Consider the following 21,605-nt stretch of genomic DNA (forward strand, 5'->3'; position numbering starts at 1 on the left):
TGGGAATATGGAAATTATTTTCTGGAAAAAGCAGTTATCAAGATTGAGCAATCTCCAAATCTTAGCTGATTTGACAAACAAGTAATTGAAAATTCGAAATGAAGACAAGAAAAGGCTGAATTGAAGAATTTTTGAAGGAACAGGAAAATATCTGAAAAAGATAGAATTTCATTGGATAACTATTCAAGAATGAAATGAAACGAGATTGAACAAAAAATAAATCTGCAATTTGAATTTAAAGGAGAATTCAGAAATTGACAGAAAATATTGTATGCCTCAAAGAAGAAGAAGACTTGAAAAACAGTTGATTAGAAATTGAAGAGAACATAATGGGGATCATCAAGAGAAACAATTGAAGAAAAATCAGAAAAGAGAAAGAACAGAGGATAAATAATCAAAAATCAATTTCTCTTTTGAAAAAACGGTAAAAAAAGAAATTCCATTAAAAAACGTGTCAGAAAAGGAGGATTCGGAGATACGATGAAGAGTTGAAGCAATTTTTACTGAATGAAGCAAAAGCAATAATGAGCGGCTTTGGAGCATTCGGAATTATTTCTTGGTATTTTTATTTTTATTTCTTTTCATTTTTTGATATTTTTTTTCTCTATTTGTATTTTCAGAAATATTTAAAACCAGGTGAAGAAAATAGGGCGATATCAAATGAATGAAAATAATTTAACGAGAAAGGGGATTACGAAAAGGAGATAAGAATTAGAAACATTTCATTCAAACGGAATATACAAGAAAGATGAGATTCAAGAATATTAAAGAAAAAAGAAAAAATTTATTGAAGAAGGCAGTTTCTTGAAATTAATGTTAAAATAGAATGAATAAGAAAAATGGAAATAAAAGCAAAGAATTGGATTTTGAAAATGGAATCAATGCAGGAAATTATATTTATTTATTGTTCTTATAGATAATGGGATAAAATCAGAAATATGGGATCATGAACCCATAATCATCATTGAAACAATGATTCCCTTCGTTTTTCATGTGTGTTTGTTGTCAGCCATTTGTAGCAAAGATGGAAATGATAGATTGAGAAATGAATATGATTCTTTCCATGTTCGTGGAATGGAGAAGAGAAGTATTTTTGGGAAGGGAAGTATTGTTCAAATGTTCTGCGAAATGTTTAACTCATCAGTTGAATTGAAGGGGATGTTGCTTGAAAAGCCAGATAATTGTGCGATGCTCGAAATAAGAGCAGGATCATTGCTGCAGGTTGAGGGGAGTGTGTTTGAGAGAAACAATGAGATGAATGGTCATTATGTGAGGAATGGAGGGACATGCTCACTGATTAACACGACTTTGAGTGTCGTGAATTGTCAGGAATGTGGAATGATGGGGAGTGTGGTGGAGATGGAAGGGGGTGATTTGTCTTCGTTGTTTGTGAGAAATAGTGAGTTTGAGGATGTTGTGTTTTGTGGGAGCGGATGCAGTTTTTTGAGAGATGGTTCAGGAAGTCTTGAAGGAATACAAAACTGCAAATTTGCGAATATCACAAAGAAATCTTGTGTGACAGAGGAAATGCAAACTGTGAAAGAGAGGATGATGATGAAGAGTTCAATGGAGAATTGTGATGTTAAACGATCGATGAATGTGCTGGAGGGAGGGATTGTGAGTGGAACAGAAGGATCCGTTTCTTTTTTTTGCAATAATTGCACATTTGTTCAGAATGAAAGAGTGGATCGGAAAGTGAGAAACACAAATAGGGTTGAAACCACTGTGACACAGACACATAAGAATGCTGAATGGATTGGATGCAATGCTTCATGTGGTGGAGCACTGTATGTTCATGATAATTCGAGTGCAACACTGACTGTTGAGAATTCGTCATTTGTGAAGTGCAACGCGACATCCACAAGAGGAGGAGGAATATTTGCTTTGAAAATTGGAGAATGCACTGTAAAACATTCCACATTTGTTGAGTGCTATTGTGTTTCATCAACAAATAATGGAGGTGCTGGGATAGAAATCGAGAGTATTACTGAACAGGTGCTTGTTGATAATTGTTTGTTCCAAGATGGATGGTCTGGAAATGATGCTGGAGGACTTGGAATCTGGAGATCGAATATTAAAAAGTCAAAAGACTGCGTGTTTAATTGTTTTTTCCAAAATTGTAGTGTACATAATTCAACGAGTTCAGATGGTGGAGGATTGGCGAATTGGTATAATTTAAATAAAATTGTTGCACATAACTGTCTTTTTCAAGGATGCCATTCAGATTTACATGGAGGAGGTGTAAGTATCATGGAAAATGGATATAGTGGAAATCTTTTGTGGTTTTGCTTTTTTCATAACAATACTGCTCCATATGGTAATGACTTTTATGTGGATGACTATTCCACAGACTCCCAGATTGTTTATTGTTATTCAACAAGAACTGGCGGAAATAGATATTATGCAGGTGGAGATAAGAGCGATTGGCTTCCCAATGAAGGAGGAAGAAGCAGATTTGTCGCTTCGAAGGAGAATCAGACAAATGCGAACGATTCATTCAGCTGTGGATTGAATGAATCGTGTGCATGCCTCACAATAAGCCATTGCCTTTCCCAAATGATTGAAGGATTTGTGGAAGAAATCAAGGTGTTGAGTGGAACAGTTGTGGAAGAAAAAGGAGTTGATGTTGGGGAGAAAACGATCACTGTGAATGGTGTTTCTTCATCTGGTTCTTCCATTGAAACAAAATTTGAGGGAAATGGACTGAGTCTGTTTTGTGTTGGAACAGGGAAATTGAGTGTGAGTGATCTGTCAGTTGTTCACAACACCTCATATGAAAACAACAGGCAAGGCAGACTGTTTGAGGTTGAGGGAAGTGGGTTGATGGATGTGAAGAGAATGAACATCTCGATGGATTCAGCTCATTCGGAAGAGAGGAGCATTCAAAACTCACTTGTGAAAGTGGAAGGGGGAGAGTTGAAGATGCAAGATGTGAGATGGGGCAGAGAATTCAGCACAACGAGTGTGATATCACTTTCTCAAGGATCTTCTGTGACATTGTCTCTGGAAAACTGCACATTCAACAACATTGTGAGAACAACAGCAGGATCATCTCTGATAAGTGCCAGTGAAGGGTCATATTCGATAACTCTTGATGGATGCACGATTGATGGTTGTGGGAATGAAGACTCTGAGTTTGGAGGAGGGATGATGGTTGAAATGGGAAGTGGGAGTTCATTGAGTGTGAAAGGAGGTATTGTGAAGAACTGTTATGCCTCAACAATTCAAGGCAGAGGAGGAGGGATTGGGCTGAAAGTGAGAGACGCAAGTTCAGAGTTTCTGATTTCATCAGGATTTGAAGGAAACAGGGCCAGATGGGGAAGTGACATTTTTGTTGACTCGATCGATCTGGAATCAACTGCAACAAGTGGGAAGATCGCTTCATTGACTGCTTCATTGGAAACAAAGAGCAAGATGCAGGGATATGAAAATGGGGATGAATCGTTCCCTATTCCACTGTGTGTCTATTTGTGGAACAACTTTTCAGCACCAGCGTTTGTTGGAGGAGGATCATTGAGCCATGATTTCTCGAAGTGTGGATTTGAAGAGTTTCCGTGTTCATCTATTTCGAAGGCAGCCACAATCCACTTTGAAGGGAAGAAAAAGGATGTTGCTCTTCTTGAGCCATTTGTCTTTGAGGAGGAATTGGGGTTGACTTCAGATGAATGGAGCATCGCATCCAAAGAGAACGAGATGAAGTGTGATGTTTGTGATCGGAAAGAGGGAGCTCAAAGTGGATTGATTGAAAACACAGTTTCTGTGTGTGTGACAGGCATTGTATTTTCATTGAAGAAATCGCTGATGTTTCATGAGAGTGTGTTTGAGTGCCATTCAGGGAAGCTCACACTGAATGGATGTGGGATGGAAGGAGGCACTGAGTCTATTTCAACAGTGTTTGTGAAGGCTGTTGGGGGGGTTGTGGAGGTGAGTGAGTTTGGATCAGAGAATATGAAAATTGGAGATTCATCGATATTTGTTGTTGAAGGGAATGCTGAAAGTGTGCCTTCACTGAATATGACGAACAGCCATTTTTCCGAAATCACATTTGGTGATGGGTGTGTTGTTGAGTGCCACGAGGGGATTGTTGAAGAGATGTCAGGATGCACATTTTCATCGATCACTCGTTGGAAGGGAAGTGGAGGATGCATCAGCATCACGAACAAGAATGATAATAATGGAAGAGATTTCAAAGTGAAAATAGAAGACTGCACATTCGAAGGGTGTGCTATCACTGGAGAGGAGGGAACTGAGATTGGAGGAGGTGCACTCTTTTGTGAGGCATCTTCAAAAACGAATCTGTTGATTAATATGTGTTCGTTTTATTGTTGCACAGCACCATATGGAGAGGGAAGTGTTGGATATGGAGGAGGAATAATGTTGAAGATAATAAACGAGGAAGAGGCAGGGTTTGTGATATCCTCACCAGTTTTTTCATCTGAGAAGCCGAACAATGCGAAATATGGGAAGGATCTGTTCATTTCATCTCCATCGCTTGCCAAGAGCATCAAGAACGAAACACTTCCATTTGTGAAAGATAGACTGGAGGAATTGACCGAAGACTCTCTGATGGGATATGATGGAGAAAACAAGGAGTGTGCAATCCCACTGATCTATTTCTGGAAAGAGGTTGAATCGAGTGTATATATTGCAGAGGAAGGAAACAATATTGTTGCGTGTGGCTTTCCAAATCTTCCGTGCCGATCTGTTGATTATGGGATGAATCGGATTGGCAGTTCAACAGTGGAGCAGATGATGATTCATGGGATTTGTGATGTGAGGAGTGAAATGAGTGTGAGCGGGATGAAGGTTGAAGGAACAAATGGTGAGTCAGACAAAATCCAATTTACTCAAACACTTGAAGGGGATGGAGATGCTGTTGTTGAGTGCAAAGGGGTTGTTCAGTTCAGTGAATTGGGGATTCTGATTCCCAGTGCCTTTGAGAATGGAGCAAAGATCCTTATCCAGACAGGTTCAGATGCAGTCAAAACGGGTGTTATTGGATGCTCAATTCACGCAATTGGCAATGATGAAAGTGATGTGTCATTTGTTCTGATCAGTGCATTGAAAGGAATTATTTCTATTGAAAATACAGAAATAGCTGGATTCTCAACGATGCATGAGATAATGAGCATATCAGCTGATTGTGTGACAACCATGAACAGTGTGACATTTGAAGATATTTCATTGATCGGGAAAAGTGCAATCACGATGAGTGAAAGTGTGATTTCTGAGAGGAAGAATGATAATGAAGGAGAAATATGGAACATTCTTTTTGAGCAATGCACATTTGTGAATGTGAAGCACAGCGTGTCAAACAACCCTTCATTGCTTTGTTGCGGTGAGCAAAATGTGGCGAAATTGAAAATGCACAATTCGACAATCCGTGATTGTGGATCAACAAGCTCGAATGAAGGGGGAGCTGTATTCTTTGGACTCAGCGAAGGCGGATTGTCGGAAATCAACCACACAAATGTGACAGAATGTTTCTGCTCAAACATTGGGAGAGGCGGAGGGATGTTTTTGAAATCACAGAGTGTCTCACAGAAGGCATTGCCATTTGTGCTGTCGAACATCACATTCAAGGAGAATGTTGCATCGAAGGGGAGAGATGTGTTTGTGAAGTGCACAGATCTTGACTCGCAGATAAGTGAGTCACAATTCCTGATAAATTTTGGGGAGCCATTTGTGAGGGAGCTGGCGATATGGGGGTGCACAGCAGACAATTATGGGGATGAAGAGGATCTGCTGAGGAGGGTGTTTGTGTTCAGGAGCGAATTCATATTTGTTTCATCGATTGTGGAGAACAGGAGCGACAGCAAGCAGTGCGGGGAGATGAAGAGCACATGCAGATCACTGAATGTTGGGGTGAGCCACATCATCCCATCGGATTATTCGCAGTTATTGATCTGGAACGAGACAGAATTGACTGGTTCGTGCTCAGCTGAGAAGGTGACGATCAAGTCGATGGAGGCGAGCAGGAATGGGGAGATAAAAGTGAATGAAATTAATTTAGCTGATGAAGGAGCTGTGAGAACTTCAGAATCTGTTCGATTTGAGAAGGTGTCATTTGTTTTTTGTGGAACGGAGAATATTGTCTGCTCGTGCTTGATGCACCAGCTGAATGGATCTCTCATTCTGGAATCTGTTTCATTTGTGTCAGAGAGCAGAACAGCAGAAAATACACAGACCCTTTTTGACTTTTCTCTGATTGTTGTTGAAGAAGGGTTGTTTGAGGCAGATCGATGCAGTGTTGGCCACTTGAAATTCTCAAAGGCTATATTCGAGATATTGCATTCAGAAAGGGCAACATTTGAGGATGTGGGAGTGGATGGTGTCCAGTGCAAGAACTCGTTGATTGAATGTGGGAAAAGTGAGAAAGTGAGTATTTCGAAGTTGGCAGCCACAAATATTGGGTTGGAAGAGAGAAGCCTGATCTCAGTTGAAAACAGCCACTCATCACTCGTTTTGTCATTGATATTATCATCATTCACAAACATCAGCCGATCAACTTCTGGATCAAGCATTGTTTGCACAAGTCAGCCGATGAGTGGATTTGAGATGTGCAACTGCTCTTTTCATAAGTGCACATCAGAGTCACCAAAGGGGAGCCAGGTGGCGATAACAAATGCAAACAAAATGTTAGTCGATTTGTGCGTGTTTGAGGGGAATCTGGAAACAGGAACAGAAAGGAATGGGGTTTCTGAGGAAGTGTGCAAATGGAATGGGTCAGTTGTTGACTTGTCGATGAGTGAAGCAGTTGTGAGAGACACCACGATTTGCAGCTCGTCGAAGGGAGGGATGAGTGTGAGTGGAGGATCTGTGACGATAGAGGCATGCAATTTCAGCAACAACAATCCTTCGATTGAGAATTACCCATCAGTGAGAAGAAACATTATTTGTTCTGATTCTGGAGCATTGAATGTGGTGAGTTTGAAAGGTGGAGATGGGGTTAAAGATAATTCTTCACTTTGGATTCTGAATGAAGGATGCAATTTTGAGGGAATTATTTCTGAAAGAGCATCTTTATTCTTCATTCCAGTCCTGGAGAGTGTTGAAACAAAGGAAGTGGGAGAAGAAGTGGAGGTTGTGTTCAAAGGAAAGGAGCTGCTGCCATGCGACTTGTCATTCATGGTTGTGAGGCAGATGGGAGAAGAAAAGCAGATTGAGAAGCATGAGTTTGATGAAAGTGGATGTGTGTCAGAGACAGAAGTTGAAGGGAGACTGCCAAAAGAGACGATAATGGAAGCAGGAGAAATGGTGGAAGTGAGTGTGTGCATTCTGTTTGGAGATGACAATAATCCATCATCAACTGATTCTTTCATCCTGAAGAACAAGAGCGAATCAAAAACAAATGGAGAAGGAAAGCTTGTTGAAGGAGGAAAAGAAGGGAAATCTTTTTGGTTATTGATTGTTATTATCATGGGATTTGTTCTTCTTGTCATTCTGATTGTGGCAGTGATATTGGCTGTAAGATGGAGGAAACAAAAGAGAAGAACAGAGGAATTGGAAGAGATTGTGAATGACACAGTGAAAAAGGATCCGAAGCTGATTGAGATGGTGACAATGGAGATGTCACCTGAGGAACAGTGGCGAAGAGCAGAGAGGGAGGCAGAGAAGAAGAATGAAGAGAGGATCAAAAAGAGAGTGTATGCGAAAAGCTTGGGGCACTCAGAATCATCTGAGCATCTTCTGTCTGAGAGTGGTTCCACTGAATACATTCTGGGAAGAGATTCAGGAAAGATTCCTGATTGGGTTCTTGAGAAGGTTGAAGAAGAAGAGATTCAAAAGAGATCGCCATCGCCTTCCATTTCATCCACTTCAACAACTGACTCAGATTCAACATTTGTTAGAGGGGAGGATTTGTGCCCAACCACCTCATCGATGTCAAACTTGGTGGATGCAATGGCATGTTCTTCTCCTCATGAGAAGCTGATTGTGGACTTGAGGGATTCATTGTTCATGCTGTTGCATGGAAGGAACGAGAAGAAAGAGATGGCAATCGGTACTCTGCAGGAAAGGGAAATGACAGCTGCACAGGTCTTGTTCTGGGTGGCGAATGGGGCACTCCACTCCTTTGATGAAATAGAAAACCCACTTCAGTCATTGGCCAATCTGAGTCCTCACATTGTGCTGTTCTCCGAACACATGGTCATCTGCATTGTGATGCACTCTGACTTATTGTCTGATGATGACTCAAATTCATCCTCCATCTCTTCATCAACAGTTGTCACATCTGCAAGTGACGATGATGAGGATAGTGACTCTCTTCCTTCATCAGCCTTTGAGGATGAGGACCTTTTCAAAAAAGAGTGCTTGAGATGGAAAGCACCAGAGCTGCTGATGAACAAGAAGATGGGGGCGACGAAGGAGTCGGTTGTGTTCTCGATTGGGATGATGGTGTGGGAGTGTCTGACACTGCAGATTCCGTTTGGGGAGTATGAGGCAGAGGTTGCTGGACAGAAGATTGTGAATGGGGAAAGGCCTGATGCAGTTCGAGTTCGTGAGTCAACGCTCTATCGATTCGTTTCACTGTGCTTTTCTCAGCAGATGGAAGAGAGGCCAGATCTTGTTGAAGCAAAAAGAGAGTTCATCCAGCGTTTTCCTCAGGGAGCTGCTGTACTCACAATTTCAGACGCCGTGGATTATGAGATGTACAGCCATTGTAACAAAAGTGAAGAGGAAGGTGAAGATTTTTTATGAACCACAGCAACTTCGAACACAAAAGAAATTTCTGTCTTTTTTAATGTGCAGGAATCGTAGACATTCTCACTTCACCAGATATATTATAAGACTTCTTTTTGCTGAGCATAAAGTTGCATGGATAGTTTGTTTCAGCAACAGCAAAAAAAAAGAAAGAAAGAAAGAAAAAGAAAAAGAAAAAGAAAAAGAAAAAGAAAAGAAAGAAAGAAAGAAAGAAAGAAAAAATTCATTGGCAATTTTCAACTTAACATGATAATCATTTTTCTTCAAGGTTTCTTTTCTTTTCTATTTTTCCAATTTTTGAAGTCGACTTTATTGCTCGAATTTTGATAAATTTTTATTTCCTTTTCCTAGAAAAGGTGTCATGAGCGAGCGCACAAAACCCGCTCCCTTCATCAGCAAAACCAAACAGTATCATTTCTTGATTCATATTTCAGACAGATTATTCTAAATCTTATTTAGAGGAATATAGTCAGGGACAAAACCCGGGACACTTCAGTCTAGAATATTTTTTTTGAATGTTTATTTAAAACTATTCCGAATTATAAAACATTTCTTGATTAACTTTCTTGATTTCATCCTTTGAATACTTGTCAAAAAATTTGTCTCTTCAATAAGAAATTATATCAAATAGAATGATCAAACTTCCCTAAATCATATGAAAAAAGCAAACGTTTCTTCGCCTCTCCCTTTCAACAAATTATCACCGATTAAGGCCTCAGCAGAGTTTCGCCGGCTCCCTTCAAAAGTGGAAAAAGTTGATTATCTTCTGAAACAAGATGGAATTAAACCTTCAGATCTTGTGAAAGATAAAATTATTACTCATTCTTCCATTTACCGGCATATGGCTTCAAAAAAAGCAGGGCGTGATCCTCAACATGCTGGTAGACCAGGACTATTTAATAAAGAAGAAATAGAGGAAATAGAAGATTGTGCAATTGCACAAATATCATCCACAAACAAATTGACAGTTTCAGACATTATCAGATTCGTGTGTTGCTATTTGTTTGTTTTATTATTTAATTGTGCATTTTTGATAGTCAGAAAATGTGATGATGAAGAAAAAGAAGGAATGCACACAAACGACTGAAGTCAGGAAAATCAGCAAAAAATGGGCACGCAGGTTGATAAAGAAAAGTGGATTACAGAAATTAATTAAACCAACTTTTATAGATCTTCATCGCCTTCAAGCGTCCACAATAGAAAATATGAGGAATTGGTTTTCGTTGTTTAAAAAATGTTATTGATGATTATTATATTTCATCAGATTTAATTATCAATATGGACGAAACTGGCATCTTGATGAAGCAGTCGGACGAGGAAATAGTAGTTACAATAGAATCTCAGCATGCATTTTTACCAGAAGCACAGAGAAGGAAAAATGCTACATTATTTTTTTCGATTTTTGCAGATTGGACGTCACTTGATCCAATCATGCTATGGCCTTCTCAGACCCTTTCCGAGGATTTAAAGGAATAGAAGTATCATCGTATTAACTGTTTGGCAAATGGGACATGCTGGATGACAAGAAGAGATTTTGAAAAGGTTATGATAGAAATATTATTACCAAAAATTAATGAGAAAAGAGTTGAGCTTCATGGACAGTCTTCCTTCGCTTTGATTATACTTGATGGGCATTCCTCTCGCCTAAGTTTTCCAGTTATATCTTGGTGCAGAGATCATTTAATCCATTTATTGATTCTTCCATCACACATAACACATCTTACTCAGCCGCTGGATAGGTTTGTATTCGCGCATTTCAAAAACAGCCTTAAAAGAGCATTCTCGGTTCCTTCTGATTCGTCAATTTCTTCTTACAGAAAATCATTAATACCAGCAGTATCAGAAGCGGTTAATAACTTTCTCTCTTCAAGAATTGTGAAAAAGTCATTTGAAGCATGCGGAATTTTCCCGTTAGACCCTTCTGTCGTATATCAGTGCCTCTCGCAGAACATTGAAGCCTCTTCGACATCAGAAAAAGTGGTAGACAATTCTTCACTTTCATGCAGTATCTGCATGAAATTAATAACTGGAGATAATTTTTTCGAAAGCTTTTCCATGCAATTCGAAAAAAAAAAAGAAAAGTCAGCAAAATAGCTCGGTAACAAAGCAGGATGGCGCAATGTCTGAGGTGAAGGAATTATCAAATGTTAAGGACAAAAGCTCAAATGAAACAGGACCTGTTGAAAATGTCAACTTTCAAAACCATGGAAGGAAAACAATTATTCACGATGATGTTTCTTTGGAACAATCTGATAATTCAGAGGATCAAAAAGAGCAACGAGATACAACAGAAGAAGAGATTCTTTTCCCCAGTGAAAAAAGGAAAAGAAAACTAACTTCAGAAAGCAAATAGGGATCCATCTTTAATTACTGTTAAAAAAATTTAATGTGAGTTTCAAATTATTTATTCAATTCATATTTCAACATGGTTCAACGTTATTAAATGGTGCTTTGTTTTCTATTGCTTTTTAAGCGACAATCTTTTTTAACTGATATTTTTATTGCAAATTCAATTCAGATATTTTCATTTGGCTTGTTCGATCCACCCAAATACACGAAAAACTCGATCATCAGTATATTTTCCCATGAAAAAGTGTTGAATTGTGTCAAAAAAAGCTAAATGGAATATCCCGTGTTTTGTCCTTGTCCCGGGTTTTGTCCCTGACTATATATCAAACATTCGCTCTTCCATTTTGATATAGCGATTATTGTGCAAAAAATGTTTTCAAAAACCTCTATTCATGAATTCTTTTCATTTTTTCATATGAAATAAATTCATGAAAATAGTTTAAAGAATATACACTGGAACGAGAAAGTCCAGAATGCAAACATGGTCGATGCAAAATGCTATTTTCATTTGGAGGAAAGCATTATGTGTATTGAAAGTGTGACAAATGTTATGAAAAACAAAATGCTTTTTAAAGTGCGCATTTGGTCAATTCTTCAACTCTTTTAGATAATTCTGATGATTGCTATATAATAATGTATTGGAGTTTCTGTTTCATATAAATGTGAACTCTGGGAAAATATGAACTTTCATGTTTTTTTGCACAAAAAAAATAATATGTTTCACTCACAACTTTTCTTAGCTTTCTCAGATTTTAAAATAAATAGGATTTTCACATCAATAAACATATGTCATTGATATCACAACATCATGTTTTCTTTCCTCACAGGTTTTTCAAAAAATGAACAAATTTTGTCTGGATTTTCTGATCAAAAAAAGTCAATAAAAAGTGAATAATTTTTCTTTGAAAAAGCTTGGCGTTTCATATTTTCCATCAACTGTTCGTGATTCGTGAGGAAAAAATTCACGATTGAACAAATGTGCACATGTTTGATGATTGTCAACATGTGAGATTGTTTTTGATATATTTCCATTTTTCGGTTTATTAAATATCCAAAAAATATTCAACACTTGCCTAATTATTTTTCTTTTAAATGAAAAAAGAATCACCATTATTTCAAAATAGAAAGAACGATAAAATTGAAGATCAAATGTGTGATAAAACATAATTTTTACTTGTCAGCATTTATTTCATAATATTCATGGCAAATATCCAAACAGAAGAATTCCACAGAATATTTTCGAATTAAAACATAATCACTAATAAATAATTTCCCCTGTGACAACATTAGGATAAACATTAACTATACAACAATATTTTTGCGAAAAGAATGTGACATTAACGAATGGCATGGTTTTCGATGTGATTGTTTCCTTTATGCACCAAAAATAACAAAATCAAACTCATTTTTCACAAAATGTTTTTGTTGATAAACAAAATGAGTTTGTGTTGATTAGGCATATGTTGAGGAAATTGGACAGAATTATTTTATTTGCTTCAATTAAGGAAACGAAATAGTTATATAGTGGAAAAATATCCTTTCAAGCTTATTTTGCACAAAGCACAAAAAAAATGTTTCACTTTTTGCATCGTTAAACTTAATCAGATTTCAAAATGAATTTGATTTTCATTCAAGCAGACAAACTTTATAAAAAGTTTCACAAAAAAATTTATGACCTCACATATATTTCGAATAGAGAGTTAATGTCATTTGTGTTATCTGATCACAAAAAGTTCATCTTATGAGCATTACTTCTCAATGAAAATGCCTGAAGTCAAATATTTTGTCCCAAATGAATATGGGAAATTGTAATTGATATCAAACTTTTTCTATCAAAAAATACGTTGAATAAAAAAATTGTTTGAAAAAAGAAAATAATTGACCAATACAAAGAAAACTCAACAAAATTGTGTTTATTTTTTTTCTCAAAAATTGTGTTTAGCAAATATTGCTATTCAATGAGATTCTGACCACGAAATATCCAAACTGACAATAAGAACAATGCAATTATCTTCATTCCGAAAAAATGAATGATTTCAAAAACAATCACACACATATGCAGGAGATTACAATTGAATCCTAATTTTTTCCGTGAATAATTTCTGTAAGTGAATAAACTTCAAATGTTGACATATGAATTCCGATGAGAAACGACCTTTTTCAAAGAAAAATTATCCTTTTATATCATCTTCAGCTTCGTCATTAAAAACGACATAGGCACATAAAACATTTGAATGAATAATTGTTTCTAAAAAGAAAGAAATCATTAAAAGGATAAACACTTCGAAAATAGTTATGATATTAAAAGATATAACGCATATATATTTGTATGATAAATTTTGAAATCAAAACTTTTTTCTGGATGTTGATGTTTCAAAAGTTGTTCGTCTTTGACTTTTAAATTGCCATTGAGATGAAAAATGTGCAATATTTCTTTCATAAGCCAATGTTTGAGATTTGTTCATTGTTATATTTTCTTTTTGTGGGAGAATGATTTTCGGAGTTCATTTTTTCATATTCAAAGCATATTTTCTTTCAGAATTTTTTGATAGAAATAATATGATATCAATAATAATCAAACATATAATACATAGGACGAAATATTTGACTTCAGTCATTTGCATAGAAAAATGTGCACTTTTGAAAAGCTTTTCATATGGGACAAAATGTTTTGCTTCAAGCATTTTCATTGAAAAATAATGCACTTTTCATTGACTTTTTTGATCAAAAAACACAATAAAAATGAGTCCATTTTTTGACATTTGTGAAAAGTTGAAAAACTTTTCGTTTTGATTTCTACGATGCCTGTTCACGGATATGAAAATCAAATTTATTCCAAAATTTGAGAAAGGGAATAAAAGTTATGAATGAATCAATTTTTTTTGTGCTTTGCGCAAAAGAAGCTTGAAAGTCCGTATTTTCCACCATTTAAATATTAACAATTCAGAAAATAATAATTGTTATATATAAATCTGATGACTTAAAAAATATTTCATGGAATTATAAATTCAATCATTACCCCAAAAATTATTCAACATCGAAAAAGTTTTATTCATACGGGTGATTATTTTTGTAACCACATTTTTTCTTTTAACAATTTCGGTTTGAAAATTACTTTTGGGCATCAACAAATGAACAATAAAAAGTGAACAGGCATATTCAAGACCTCTTTATTTTCATTTCGAGTCAAGCATTTGTTTTTGAAACAGTTATGATAATTTCAGTATATGGGTGATTTTTTTTGATATCATAAAAAAAGATCAAAAATCAAAAAAAATTAAATTAATAGTGGTATTTATTGATCAAAGAGTTAATTTGATTTATAACAGTATTTAGCTTTTATTTCTGTCATATATATTTGTAAAATTTATTAGAACAAAAAACAAACCTTTTTTATGTTTTTAGTGAAAAAGAAATTATTGATTATGTTTAATAAAAACAAATAAAAAACAAATAAATGAAACTTCAAAAAGATAAATAGTCATATCATAATTGTGAAAACAAAACTTATAAAGAAAATCCATATTTGTTGAACAATGTTGATGGATATTTATGTACTAAATAACATTGCTTCAAATAACATGCATTGAGTTTTGCTTTCATTGAGGTAAAACTTCATCACCAATTTCCTGCATCAGCTGAGCAGTTCAACGACTTATTATAACAACGAAAGGAATGGAGTAGAAACAATAATGGTTGATCACAAGAGAGTCTATCTCACTTTTCTCTTCAAATTCTTTTTATGAAATGATTTTCTAGCCATCTTCTCCATCCGCTGTTCATCTTTCTTCTGTTTCTGCTCCACTTCATCGAAATCCCCCATTTGAAAATGTTGCCCATGTTGTGCACTTTCATTCATATTGTTTTCATTATTTATCATTCGTTACACTTCTTATCGCTTATTAGACTGAAAAAAAACGTGTTAATCTTTTTCTTCGAATTCGCTTTGTTCATTTTCTTTTTCTTCTTCTCCTTTCAGCCAGCTCCGTCTTCCTCAACCACACCTTCATCACCAGTCTCACTTTCAACAACCTCAGCGTATTCCACCTCACCTTACTCGCAAACATCTTCTTTCTCAGCTCCTTAAACAGTTCCAACAGTACCATGAGCAGCGTCATCTTGGTGCACAGAAACCAGCAAACTTCCGCAGGCGATATGTTTTCTTTGACATGAAGATCAGCCTGTTCTGCTTGATTGAAAATGTGAACGAAGGAAAAAGAAGAAAAAAAAGAAGACGACGAAGAAGAAGAAGAGAAAAAAGCATATTTAACCAATAGATATGATATAAATATTGGAGGTTATTCATATAACTGCAAATGACAAACAGATTAGTTAATGAAGATGCTGATGAAGATCGGAAAAGATGCAGATCCGTTAATTTTTGATCGACAGAAACATCGTCTTCCTCAATTTTATCGCTAAATGTACCGATTTACGAGTTTTAGAAACATCTTCGCTCGCCTCTTTCGGAAGAATCGTTTTGAACAAAGAAAAATCCAAGTTATTCTCGAATTTCGTTAGATGTCCCTCTTCCATTTCTTCTAATATTTCTTCAACTTGAGCAGTGTGATGGTCTGCTTCGCCATTCAGAAGGAGAAGAAGCGAAGAGACGAAGGTGGTGGGAGATGATATGCAATCTTCATCTTCATCAACAGTACCTGCAATTGATCCTTCGGATTCCTCGAAGGTGGAGACTTCATACGCTTCTGCATCAGCCATGGACTTCGTCGAGAGGTGGCTGCTGATTGTGGTGCCTGAAGCAGCAAGCGTGCATTTACATCAAAATAAATAGTTTCAAAGAACGTTGCAGACGCTTCGAGGGATATGTTGTATGTGCTCAATGAGAATCTTTCTGCGATGCTTTCAGTTCCGCTGGTGCTGCAACTTCCGCAGCTTGCTGCACCAGCAGGCACGAAGTTGATGAGCAAGCGGATCTTTGCGGCAGCAGATGTGAATGCGCTCCCGTCGATCTACGATTTGTTCGACTTGTCGCTGCTTCTGTCAGCGATAGCACGGCTGGTGTCGCGATTGCAACGGTCAATGTGTGTAGTGGTGAAACTTGATGAAGAAGTGAAGAAGTGGATAAATGCACTGTGTAAAGAAGGAGGAGAGGTTGGGAAGAAAGCATTGGAGGTGGATGGGCAGAGGATAATTGATGTGGTTCTATTGTCAGCAGCGATTGAGCTGGAGGTGCTGGAGGAGGGCGAAAAGGCAGAGGAACGAGAAAGAGGAGGCAAAGAGGGAGAAGAAGATGGTAAAGTTAATTAAGATAATGTATTCGAAAATGAAAAAGCTGAAAAAGCGAATCACTTTTCGACGATTGATTGCTGAGCCCTTCTTCGATATCTGATTTCAGTCAGAAAATCTGAGCAAAGAGTGGTTAGAATCTTCACAATACTATTCTTCTTTATTTTGTTTTCAGCTTCTCTTTTGCTCCTCTTTCTTTCTGAGCCTTTCTATTGTCTATGCGAATTGCATTTTCTTTATCTTCCTCTTCTTCTTCTTCTTCCTCTTCATTTTTCTCATTATCCATGCATTTATCTGTCAGACACAACGATCCCTTTTCATCTTTATCACTCTCAAACTCATTTACACTCCTCTTCTCATCCTTTTTCTCTCCCTTCCCTTCCTTCTCCCCACCCACCACAATCCTCTGGCTTGTCACATTTGCTGCCCAGCTCAGCGCCTTACTCTGCCACTCAAACGCATCCCTCGTCGCTGACACGCTGCCGCTTGCAAACACACCTGTTTTGCCCAATCTGCTCTTCCAGAGAATAACACAAGGGATAAGCAGCGAGAAGGAAGTGATAGAAGAAGATAAAGACGAAGAATACATGTTCGAAAAATAGGTTGAGCTTGTGTGTGATATGTCGAGTGACTTTTGTGAAGTAAATAGGAGTCTGTGGCGAAAGACGATTGCGTGAGTGGCTTCGGCAGAGTTCCAACAAGAACAGAAGGGGAAGACAATTGTGTGTGTTGTAAGGGAGAAAAAGGAGGAGAAGCAAATGCAAAGAGGCTGTGATAAATTGAGTGAACAGCTGGGCAGTTAAGAGTGTGCTGCCGAACGAGCAAAAATGTTTGCTGCTGTTCATCATCATTTTCATCACCTCCTTCTTCTCTTCCCATGTCCCTCCTCCTCCTTTCTGTTGCTGCATGAGCAAGTTTTGTGTCGAAAGTTTCAATATGAGATGCGCAAAACTCATCTTTCTCCTTCTTCTTCGTCTTCGCCTTTGACTCTCCCTGCTGTTTCCCTTTCCTCTTATCTATGCTTAACTTGCTTCTGAAATCCGCCTTCTTTGCCTCTTCCATTTGAACTTGGACTTCTCTCTCTTCGCTTCTTGGTGGTATCATAAAGCGAGCAGATGAACGTAATGTGCCTGTCAGCTCCTGTGCATTTCCCATCCACTCCTTTCAGCTCATTCTGAACAGCCTGCTCACGGATATCATTCAAAACGATAAAGCAGAGTGGGATGCGCATCTGCAGAAGAAGAAAGCAAATAATTTGACAAAGTGAAATACAACAGGAGGCATTGATGGAGATGATGTTGCTGTTATGAGAAAGCAAACTGAATGTAATAATTTTTGGTGGATGCAGTCTATCTGCTGATTGAATAGCTCATATTCATTTCAAAGAAGACGGAATGATTCAATACGAAGAAAGCTGAAATATTTCAAAGATGAAGCAGAAGAAGTTGAGAGGAGAAGGAAGAAGAGGAAGAAGTCAGAGACGAAGAAGATGGTGAAAATGAATATTTACAATGATTGACAAATCCACAAAAATTCAAAAAAAATTTTCGAGGAAGAAGTGGGAAGACTCCACGTGATGTTGTTGAATGAAGGAAATTCCTCATTTATCAAGTTAACTTCGCAACAAAATCAAACCAAAATTGCAGATATTTTGGCTGATATTCTGTTATTAATCAATAAATGCTGATTTCTTCAAATCAACTCACTATCTTTTCGCAATTTCCTTGTTTTTTCCCTCAGAAATTGATAATAATAAAACTCTCAATTTCCTTTCCATTTCCCTCTTCGATTCAGCTCACAAAATTCTCTGAAAATATCAATTCCCTCCTTTTCTTCATCTTTTTCATTCTCTTCCAAAATATCTTCTCCTCTCATTAAAAAAACACCCCTCTTCCACTTGAACACTTCTCATTTTCCCTCTTCTCATCGGCTTTTTCCCTCTTTTCCCTTCTTTTCAAAATCCATTTCTCCCATCAACAATAATCACCTTCTTCATCATCCCCAGCCACTTCTCTATATATTTACTGCATTTTCTTCTCCAAATCACCGTTTGCTCTTCCCCATCCCTCTGTCTCAGAATTTCTTCCATTCGAAAACCCCTCTTGAAATATTAACATTCTCAAAAATACTCAGCTCCTTCCCTTAGCAACAAATAATTCTCTTTCATCTCTTCTCTGCACAATATATCTCCAGCATCTAGTGTTGGCGAGATAAACCTCAAATACATCTTTTGGTGGTTGAGGATATTATTAAAGGAGATGATCATGCCAAAAACAGAAAAACCCCTTTGGACAGGCATCACAATGTGTACGGGCTGAGAAGACTCTCCAGAGAGATATACGATATTCTTTGTGGAGACGCGTTCCGTGCTGCAATTTGACCATTCTGGAGCTGAAATGAAGAGATTATTTTTAGAATGATGAAGGCTGTGGAGATGAAGCTGTTTGACAAAATACATGAGAGCAGATGTTTGATCTTTATTTATTTTTCTATATATGAGTATAAACCTGTTGATGTTTTTTGTGTTTTTTTCAAAGCAGGAAATGGAAATGAATGAAAATGAAAAAAAGCAGGATGTCTCATAATGTAAGCTGACCATCGAGTTGAGGCATCAGATTCATATGGAAAGTGCCCAGGATGAAGGGATTGGGAAGGAAATTGAAGATGTTAATTTTTGAAGAAAACCAGGATGCTCTGAATTGAGAAAGATAGAATTAAGCTTAATGAATAAACTTCACATTTTTTGGAAGAGAAAGAAATCTGCACTTTTTTGGAGAAATAACTGTTAGAAAGGATAATTGAAGAATCAGTTGGTAAAACTAGAAAATCGATTGATTTCAACAAATTTGCTTCGATTTTTAAAATCAATTTTTTTTATTTCTTTGTTATATCATAATTTAACAGCTTTTTTTGCTTAAGATATCGATAAATTATGTGTTGTGATTATTGTTATCATGCTTTTTGAACCAGTAAACTTTTGTTTTGCTCAGTTAATTAAAATTTCGATATTTTGCGAATAATTTTTTAATGTTTTTTTGAAAATAAGTAATAAAAACAATTGGAAACAAATTGAAATTAACAAATAATAAATAATAATAATAATTCGAGCAATATATTTGAATGATCATCACTTTCATTTTTCCAATCAACCCAACCCTTAATGAAAAATATTTTTGATCAAACGTCGGAATTTTTTATGATATCAAAAATAATCGCCCATATATAAACACAAATTCTCTTCCCAAAAACAAACAATCTTTGAATAATCAGCACACCGAAAAAGTTATGATTTCAAAAATAATGACACATATTCGAAAAAGATGAAAATTTATTTTATGTTTCAATTTAAGTGAAAAGCAATGAAATTATTCTGATACAAACGTTGGTTAATTAAAATGTTTATTTAATGATAATGTTTTTCATTTATTATTAGCTGCTGTTTTAGATAATATTAAATGATATTCATAAGCCCTTTTCTCATTTTGATAATTCAAAATGATTTATTTTGTCAGTTTCAAATGCGATAAATGACATTAAAACCATTTCGTATTTTTATAAGTGAGATTGGTTTGAAACCTTTTTGATGTGTTACAGGATTGAAAACTATCCTAACTTTTATATTTTTTCCAGAAATTACTTATAAATTCCGGAGCACATGTGAAGAGTTTTATAATAATTCAATTTTTTCTTTTATAATACTGTAAAACTCATTCGAACACAAAAAAACAACAAAAAAATGTTTTTGTGATTGTCATTAACAAATTTCTCAGACCATTCACTGAAAGAAAAGAAATTGACACGAGTTTGAATAATGTAAATTTTTTCAAAATTGTTGATGATGAAGTATTTTCGATGTTGACTAACTTTTCGTTCGCGAATACAAAATGGAAAAGCTAAAATAGAATAGAATAGAATAGAATAAAATAAAATAAAATAAAATAAAACAAAAAAAACAAAAAATAAAAATACAGTTTGTGCAAAAAATACCGGACAAGATCGATATCTCAATAACCACAAGAAGAAAAATTCTGATAATTTTCCTTAAAATACATCTCGTCAATGCAAACTCACATGTCCAACAAGACTTTTTAAATCGCATCATTCGTACTCAGAGAAAATTATTTTTTTATATTTCTGAGAAATAGGATTTCAAGTTTCTCCGAGATTTCAAAAATTATTTTTTATATATTCAGTAGACGTGAAAATGAAAGTTTGATATGACAAATGGGGGAAAATACGAGATTTAAAGCTTTTTTTGCACGAAGCATTAAATTTTTATTTCGCTCAGAACTTCATAAAACGAACTCAGATTTTCAAGTAAATTGGATTTTCTGATCTGAATACTAACGCAATTGACATTGCAACATTATATTTTATTACCTCACCCGTTTAAATTAAAATGAACCCATTTTGTTGATAATTTCTATTCAAAAAAATTTAAACCAAAAATGCAAAATTTTTAAATGAAAATTAACCCTGGGTGACGTACTGACTTCTGACGTGAAGTTTTCGAATTTTGACGGACGTGACAATAATTTTCACGTCACAAAGCAAAACCAACATAATTGTTTTATTATTTCATTAATGCAAATACAGTTTGTGCAAAAAATACCGGACATCGCAAAAAATACCGGACAAAAAATTTTATAATGGAAAGATAAATTTTCTATCGATTGAAAAAATAATAAAATTTTGTGTTGATGAAACGAAATAATTTCTTTTTTTGTTTATTTCCAAAAAATTTTTTTTATTTTCCAAATTTTAAAAATATGGGTTTATTTTTTCACATTGGACCTGAAGCAGCACAGTCAAAGCACTATGGAGGAAGATTCAAGCGAAAGTGGAAGTTTATTGCTTCAAAAATCAAAAATTTTGGAGAAATTAACTGAAAATCTCGATCATGATATGGCAATTAGAATATTTACTGAATTGGAATCGCTAAACCCGGAAAATATTCCAATCATGCTGAAATATTTACAAGAGTTGCTTTTTAGATATTATCCGAAATACTCAACGTCCAGAGGATTACAATTGTTTGTTAATTTCAAAAAATCAAGAATAGATGAATTAATTAAGATGGCAGATAAAGAATTGAAAGAAAGAGGAAGACCTTGTGCTATGTCAAAAGAAAAGGAGGAGGAGCTGATAAACCTTTGTATTGATAAATATCATCAAGGAAATCCTTTTACAATATCATCTTTACAGACTTACATCAATTTGACTTATAATTTAAATATTTCTTACTCCTTTGTTCGACATTTTCTGTTCACTCATTGCGACAAATTGAAGAAAAGAACAGCAAGACC

General features: G+C 35.8%; 3 protein-coding genes across 3 annotated transcripts; 2 read left to right on the forward strand and 1 right to left on the reverse strand.

Moving 5' to 3' along the window:
* Positions 1-1,116: 1,116 nt before the first annotated feature.
* MONOS_14678 (uncharacterized protein) lies at positions 1,117-8,918 on the forward strand (the record flags this gene model as incomplete). The annotated part of the gene is made up of 1 exon (XM_067867501.1): positions 1,117-8,918. One exon carries the CDS (start codon positions 1,117-1,119, stop codon positions 8,698-8,700), a length of 7,584 nt encoding a protein of 2,527 aa, XP_067724876.1. The 3' UTR covers positions 8,701-8,918.
* Positions 8,919-15,876: 6,958 nt separating this feature from the next.
* On the forward strand, positions 15,877-16,320 carry MONOS_14677 (uncharacterized protein; the record flags this gene model as incomplete). The annotated part of the gene is made up of 1 exon (XM_067867500.1): positions 15,877-16,320. One exon carries the CDS (start codon positions 15,877-15,879, stop codon positions 16,318-16,320), a length of 444 nt encoding a protein of 147 aa, XP_067724877.1.
* A 139-nt stretch (positions 16,321-16,459) lies between these two features.
* Positions 16,460-17,454, reverse strand: MONOS_14676c1 (uncharacterized protein; the record flags this gene model as incomplete). The annotated part of the gene is made up of 2 exons (XM_067867498.1): positions 16,460-16,930; positions 16,999-17,454. 2 exons carry the CDS (start codon positions 17,452-17,454, stop codon positions 16,460-16,462), a joined length of 927 nt encoding a protein of 308 aa, XP_067724878.1.
* Between the last annotated feature and the right edge of the window lie 4,151 nt (positions 17,455-21,605).

This window comes from Monocercomonoides exilis (assembly GCF_001643675.1).
Source record: "Monocercomonoides exilis strain PA203 chromosome Unknown scaffold31-1199392, whole genome shotgun sequence".
In the NCBI taxonomy this organism is placed as follows: domain Eukaryota; phylum Preaxostyla; order Oxymonadida; family Polymastigidae; genus Monocercomonoides; species Monocercomonoides exilis.